The 7,759-nt window shown below is 40.9% G+C and overlaps 1 protein-coding gene across 2 annotated transcripts in view; it reads right to left on the reverse strand.

Annotated features, from left to right (window-relative positions):
• The window catches only part of Ctcf (CCCTC-binding factor), a 52,433-nt gene that overhangs the window by 19,217 nt on the left and 25,457 nt on the right, over positions 1-7,759 (reverse strand). For both annotated transcript variants that reach the window (XM_005345462.2, XM_005345461.2), the window contains exon 3: positions 110-899. In XM_005345462.2, the coding sequence (XP_005345519.1) occupies positions 110-890 (781 nt within the window). In that variant the 5' untranslated portion in view covers positions 891-899. The remainder of the gene's footprint in view (positions 1-109; positions 900-7,759) is intronic.

Genomic DNA, 7,759 nt, shown 5'->3' on the forward strand with positions numbered 1-7,759 from the left:
AAAAATAAAAATATAAATAAATAAATAAATAAAATAACTTGCATACAAGCTGCTGTAGCCTTTATCCCTAAATGGTTTTACAAGACTATTACAGAAAAACTCATTTTACCTTTTTTTTTGATTTTTGTTGGCTTTGGAGGCTTCATATTACCAACCACTTTCTCTGCATTAACTTCAGATAGCAAACCTTCCTGCTGTTCTTCCTCAAAATCATAGACAGACACATCCACATCTTTGCCCTCCTCCGTGTAACGCAGTTTGCTCTTTTTGGTTTTCTTTGTTTTTTTGGCTGGTGGCTGATAGTCTGGGTCTTTTTGCCAGCTAGGGTCTTCCTGAGGAGGAAGCTCCCCCTGCTCTAGCGTCTCTACTTCTCCATTAGCCCCCACTTTCACCACCTGAAACCCTTCAGGCAAAGGTAAGGTGTGACATATCATCGGTTCACTTTCTGCAAGGCCCTCTTTAGATACTTCATTCTCATAAGCCCCCTGAAGTTCTTCTACTGAAGTGGTAGCAACAGGTACAGTCACAGGAACAGGTACTTGAACAAGCTGAAGTTCTCCTAAGTTAATCGGTTGTTCCTCCATATTTACAACCTGCAAGGTTATGATCTGGGTATCGTCCACTGCAGCCTCTGCTTCGGGAGCCACTGTACCCTCCATTACTTCAGTCTTCATCTGAAGAAGGGTAGGATCCAGCTGTTCCATCATTACCATCTGTACACCACTGTTGACATCCTGGACCACCTCACCCCCATCTGTCTGGTTCTGGGGCAGGTGGCAAGCATCTTCTTCCTGGCCCCCTTCCCGACGTCTCTGGTAAGTCTTTCTTTCCTTTCCTTTAATGAAAGTTTCAGACTCCTCCACAATGGCTTCAACCGCCTCACCTTCCATTTCCCCTTCCTTTATTAAGGGAGAACACAAATTGTTATTTAAGATAAGGTTTGCCAAATAAAAATACATACATTTTAAACTAAAATCCCTTGGTGAATAAATTAGACATCCATCAATGGTTGTTCAACAATCTACCTCTTTCGGCTGGGCGGTGGTGGTCCACACCCTTAATCCCAGCACTTGGGAGGCAGAGGCAGGCAGATCTCTGTGAGTTTGAGGCCAGCCTGGTCTACAAGAGCTAGTTCCATGACAGGCTCCAAAGCTACAGAGAAACCCTGTCTTGAAAAACAAAACAAAACAACAAAAAACAATCTACCTCTTTGATGGAAGAAAAAAAAAAATCTACCATCTACATTTTTTTTTTTTGGTTTTTTCGATGATTATTTTTTGGTTTAAAATAATCATCAAAAGGACAAAATGGGAAATTTGAAGCAACAACCTACAGGCTCAAGTTTTTAACCCAAGGGAACTTAGCCTCCAGAGACAGTTGGCAAAGTCTAGGGATATATTTTAGCTTTTATTAGTGGGATGTGATGTCATTAATTGTATAGGTGAAGGGCGGTGGTGGCGCACGCCTTTAATCCCAGCACTCGGGAGGCAGAGGCAGGCGGATCTCTGTGAGTTCGAGACCAGCCTGGTCTACAAGAGCTAGTTCCAGGACAGGCTCCAAAACTAGAGAAACCCTGTCTCGAAAAACCACAAAAAAAAAAAAAAAATAGAGAAAAAAAAATTGTACAGGTGAAATCAAAAGGCACAAGTCAATCTTCTACTACAAAAGAATAAAAAAATAAAATAAAAATCGCCAGAGCTAGGTACTGCGGCACATGACTATAAAACTAGTATTTGCAGAGCTGAGGCTGAAGGATAAAGCTTGAGACTAGCTTTGACCATATAATTTGACCCAATCACAAACACAGACACTAGATACTAGAAACATCAACTGAACATTATATTAAAAATTATCTGTAAAGCTAGTTTAAAACTTACACATTTGGGGTGCATTAGTAAAAAAATGAATTTCAGTAAGAAGAAAGTTCAGGATAGCTATTGCACAGCATACAAAAATAGCTAACCATCTCAAGTGCTCCTATTATAATTAAGGTAATACATATGCTTAATTAGTATAATTTAAAGATTCCTCAACACATAGATATTTCAAAATGTTATACACTACAAATATGTATTTTTTTCCTGTTGATTAAAAATGAATTAAAGTGAGCAGTGGTGGTACACGCCTTTCATCCCAGCACTCAGGCAGAGGCTGGCAACTCTTTGAGTTTGAAGCCTGTCTAGTCTACAGAGTGAGTTCCAGGACAGCTAGGGCTACACAGAGAAACTCTGCCTCAAAAAACAAAAACAAAATTAATGCCTTTAATTCCAGCATTTGGGAGGCTGCGGCAGGTGGATCTCATCTCAGTGAGTTCAATTGAGGCCAGCCTGGTCTACAAAGTGAGTTCCAGGACAGCCAGGACTGTTACACAGGAAAAACCCTGTCTTGAAAAACCAAAAATCAAAACAAACAAACCCTTTAAAAATCAACTTTAAAAGTCTTAGGGAATAGAATGTGGTGGTGCATAGCCTTAACCCCAGTACTGGAGAGGCAGAGACAGGCAAATCACTGAGTTTAAGGCTAGACCAGAATAGCTAGAATACTCGGTGAGATTCTACCTCAAAAAACAAACAGAAAAGTACATTTTATAACTATTTATAAAGCACTAGGAGAGAGTTTGCATGTTTTTTATGGTTCTAGGGGTCAGATCCAGGGCCTTATGCCTTGCTGTTTTTTACTAAATTTTCCTTAGAAATCATCCTTTGTCATGATGTTCTCCAGGAAGCTGTACTGTGTGGGACTAGGCTCAGTTGGTAAAGTGCCACTGAGGTTATGAGTTTGATTCCCAGCACCCACATGAGAAGTTGGGGCATGGCAGTGTGTACCTATAATCACACTGCTGGGGATGCAGAGACAGGAGGATACCAGGGCTCACTGACTAATCAAACTAAATAGGTAACTTCCAGATTCAGTGAGAGACCCTGTCTCTCAAACATAAGTGGGAAAGCAACTAAGTGACTGTTTGCTTGCACATGCACACAAACATTCTGTCTCTTTCTCAAATTCCAGCACTGAATAAAACTGAGGATTGCATTGCATACCTGTAAAATCAGCACTCTGGATGTGGAAGTAAGAAGATCAAAAGTCAAAGCCATCTTTAACTACATAATGAGCAAGGGCAATTTGGGTCACATGAGACCCAAACACACCTCTTTATATTCAGATATAATGCTGAGTATGCAGGTAGAAGAACATTTGTGAGTTTGAGATCATTCTGGACTATACAACAAGTTTCAAGATAACCAGTGTACACTGAGAGATCTTGTCTTAAAAAAAGAAAATTTTGTGTACAGAGCAACTTCCAGGACAGGCTCCAAAGCTACAGAGAAACCCCGTCTCAGGGAAAAAAGAGAAAGAAAATTTTATAGGTACACTGCTTACTGTGTAAGTTCAGACATGCCTATATTCAGGATAAATAAAGCATTAAATATAACTAAAGTGACCTTATATTACTATCATCCCCCCACCCCAACTTCTAGTGGTGAGAACACTGAAGTGCTATGAGATAGTTTAGTAATTAAGGGTACTGTTGATCTTCAAGATCCCACTGGAAGCTAACAACCATTTCTAACTCCAGTTTAAGGATATGCAACTTTCTTCTAGCCTCCAAAGGCATCACGCATGCAAGTTGTGCAGATGCACGTGCAAACAGTCATACACATAAATTAGTAAGATAAAAATAAACTTTTAAAAATCTACCCTATCAGCCGGGCGATGGTGGCGCACGCCTTTAATCCCAGCACTCGGGAGGCAGAGGCAGGCGGATCTCTGGGAGTTCGAGACCAGCCTGGTGTACAGAGCTAGTTCCAGGACAGGCTCCAAAGCCACAGAGAAACCCTGTCTCGAAAAACCAAAAAAAAAACAAAACAAAAAAAAAAAAAAACAAAAAACAAAACTACTGTATCACCGGGCAGTGGTGGTGTATGCCTTTAATTCCAGTAGTCGAGAGGCAGAGGTGGTGTATGCCTTTAATTCCAGTAGTCGAAAGGCAGAGGCAGGTGGATCTCTGTTGAATTCGAGGCCAGCCTTGTCTACAAGATGAGTTCCAGGATGGCCAGGACTGTTACACAGAGAAACCCTGTTTCAAAAAACCAAAACAGTGAAGAACAAAAAAGAAAACCAAAAACCAAAACCAAAAAAAACTACTCTAACATTTTAAAGTGCATAATACTGTATCATTATTAAGTGTGTGTACTGTTCTTCTATAGATCTCTAGAGGTACTTGTTCATTTTATATTCACTGAGTAATAATTCCATTTCTCTCTTCCATCATACTTATTTTTTTTAAGTCTAGCCTCAAACTTGATCCCTCTGTCTCAGACTCCTGAGTACTTAGAATTAGGGGGTCATTGTGTTCTATCAAAAAGTTGCTCACTCATTTTTGAGACAGGGTTTCTCTGCATAGGCTTGGCTGTCCTGAAATTCACTATGTAAACCAGGCTGACCTCAAATTTACAGAGACCTGCCTTCCTCTGCCACCATGGTTGTCTCCAGTTTCTGTCTCTTAAATCTTGAGAGTATCTAGAGTAAAATAATGAGCCAGTGAGATGACTCAGAGGTGAAGGTACTTGCTATCATCAATCCTAATGACCCAAGTTTGATGGCCTAGGACCCAAGCAGTAAGAGAGAATCTACTCCTACAAACTGTCCTCTGGCTTTCTCAGAGACGATGGCATACTCATGCACACACGTGCGCGCACACACACACATACACACTAAATAAAAGTTAATCTGAATATGTTAAGAGTGAAATGGGGATCTGGAGAACTGGTTCCTTGGTTAGGAATATTTGTTATTCTTCCAGAGGACCTGGCTTCAGTTCCCAACGCCCACATGGAGCTTGGAACAGACTGTAATTCCAGTTTCGGGGTATCTGACTCCCTATTTTAACCTCTTTGGCATCAAGTGTGCAGCTGGTATACAAATATTCACGCAGGAAAAACCGTCATACACATAAAGTTAATCTATAACCAAAAAATAAGAATAAAATGAGTCTGAGAGTCATCTAATTTAAAGTAATATTGTGACCTAACAAAAATCATAAGTATATATAAAAGGTTATTGCTAAACAACAATTTAAAATACTTTGTGTTCTTGCCCTAGTCTTTTGCTACTTTATTATAGATGCAATTCCATTATTGTCTGTGCAGGCATTTTATCTGTGCTAGCATTCTGGGAAGACAGCATAAACCCTAAAGAGAAAGAACCATGGCCTGGCTTGGAGGAAGGCAGTGTGACTATGCTGAAAGCACATGCTCACATAAATTAGAACCTGAAGGTTACAAAACCCTACCTCAAAATAAGAAGGAAAAAGGAGGCTGGAGACACAGCTCACTCAAGGCACCCCATTAGCACTTATGAGGTCCTAAACTCAATTCCAGCCTCCTTTGCATCCAAAAGTGAAAAACGTGTTGCATAACTTAATCCCAGCCTTGAGAGGCAGGCAGATCTCTCTGTAAGCTTGAGGCTAGGCTGGTCTACACAGCAAGTTCTAGACCATAGGGCTACATAGTGAAATCCTGTCTCAAAACAATACCTCCCCCAAACCAACAACAATAAAAACTCAAACTACCACCACAACAAAAAATTGTATTTTCACCCAAACACTGTTCTCACTGTTATCTCCCTTCTTGTGCTTCCCATCTCCTTCAGATCCAATTCATTCATAGGACAATAAAGCTTCCTGAGGTCCTGAGGCCATCACTTTCCTATTATGTATCTGCTAATAAAATAAAGCCACGATTTTGTGCTTAGCAATGTCTCATATAGTTGGGTGTGGTCATGTACACTGGAATCCTACTACCATTCACGAGGAAGAGGCAGGAGGACTAGGAGAATTCTGAGGTCGGCCTTGGCTTTATATCAACTTCAAAGCTGGCCTGGGGAATATTTGAAAACTATCATGTAGCTACTTTTTCAATTGAAACATTCTATCCATGATGGAGTAGGGAGTCTCAGAAGACACAGCAAGCTAAGGGAACGTAAGTCTCAGGAAACTCACCAAATGTAATGGCTCAAGAATCTCACAAAGTACAAGACTTATAAACTCCTCTTCAAGGTTCTATTAGCAGTGAACAATTACTAGGGGAGAGAAACTTTTCAACAGGGCTACCTTCAAAAGTTGGGCAAGGAGGCCGGGCGGTGGTGGTGCACACCTTTAATCCCACCACGTGGGAGGCAGAGATAGGCGGATCTGTGAGTTCAAGACCAGCCTGGTCTGCAGAGCGAGTTCCAGGACAGGCTCCAAAGCTACAAAGAAACCCTGTCTGGAAAAACCAATAAGCTGGGCAAGGAACTCCTGTTCTGTGGTAGGCCTTTAGGTCACACAGCTGCTGTTCTGAGTAACCCATGCTCCTATAAGTAACTCCAATAAACTCACTAATTGGTTCACTGAATTCAAATTGAGTCAAGTAATTTCTGTGGATTGTGGGTGACAGCATACCTAAGGTGGATGAACACCATGCAACATGGTAACATCACGCAACAAACCCTATCTCAAAAAAACACAAACCAGACATATAGTCTATTTCCTCAAATTTAAAATAAAATCAAAAACTGAGGCCAGGCCTAAAGCAATACTCGCTCAGTTGCTCACTCACTCACTTCAATTAATTCATTAGTGGTAATGGGGACTGAATTTGAAACTTTCCACACTCTAGGCAAGAACCCTATACCTACCCTCAGCTTAGCAACCTTTATTTTTGGACCAATTTAACAAAGCCCATCATTATGTGTAGAATAAAGACAAGAATGATGAAAAAAACATTCCTAGGAAGTCAGTTTGATTTGTAATGCTATTATCTGCTTATACTGCATTTTGCTCTAAATATCTAACAGCAAAATAATACAATGCTTAAAACAAAGACCTCTTACTAGCTGTTTCACCACAGTGGAGACAAACATGTTACCATAAAGGTGAAGTCAAGGGATACCTGTGGAATAAATTATAACCTATAAACTCAAAAAGTCCAACCACCAGCGTGCCAGCACCTTGTAAAATCTAGTATTTCTGATTGTGAAAGATTAACCTCTCAAGTTTTCAATAGCAACACTAGAACAACTTTATACATTTGTTGCTCAAAGTATGGTAGGAGGACCAACAACATTGGGATAATTTTGGCATTTGATTGAAACACAAACTTTAAGCTTCACCCCTATCTTGCTATCAGGATCTAACACTTAACATTAAGCCATTTCTCTCTTTTTTTTTTTTTTAAAAAAAAGTTTATTTATTATGTATACAACATTCTGCCTCCATGTATGCCCGCATGCCAGAGGAGGGCGCCAGATCTCACTACAGATGGTTGTGAGCCACCATGTGGTTGCTGGGAATTGAACTCGGATTCTCTGGGAAGAGCAACCAGGGCTCTTAACCACTGAGCCACTCCAGCCCTCCTTTTTTGTTTTTTTTTATTTCAGACAAGGTGTTACTCTGTAGCCAGGCTAGCCTAATTCTGTCTCAGTTTCCAGGATACTGGAATAATCCCTATGTAGGTCTTGGTAGGTAGACCAGGTTGAACTGGAGCTCATAGAGATCCCCAGCCTCTGCTTCCTGAGTGCTGAAATTAAAGGTGAGTACCACCAAGCCCAGCACCACCAGCGCCATTTTTTTTAAAAAGTTTTTCAGATCATGCAAGCTCCAAAGTTAATATCCCAGCAAGCCGGGCGATGGTGACGCATGCCTTTAATCCCAGCACTCGGGAGGCAGAGGCAGGCGGATCTCTGCGAGTTCGAGACCAGCTTGGTCTACAGAGCTAGT

The sequence above is a fragment of the Microtus ochrogaster genome, chromosome 4 (assembly GCF_000317375.1).
Source record: "Microtus ochrogaster isolate Prairie Vole_2 chromosome 4, MicOch1.0, whole genome shotgun sequence".
Taxonomy (NCBI): Eukaryota; Metazoa; Chordata; class Mammalia; order Rodentia; family Cricetidae; genus Microtus; species Microtus ochrogaster.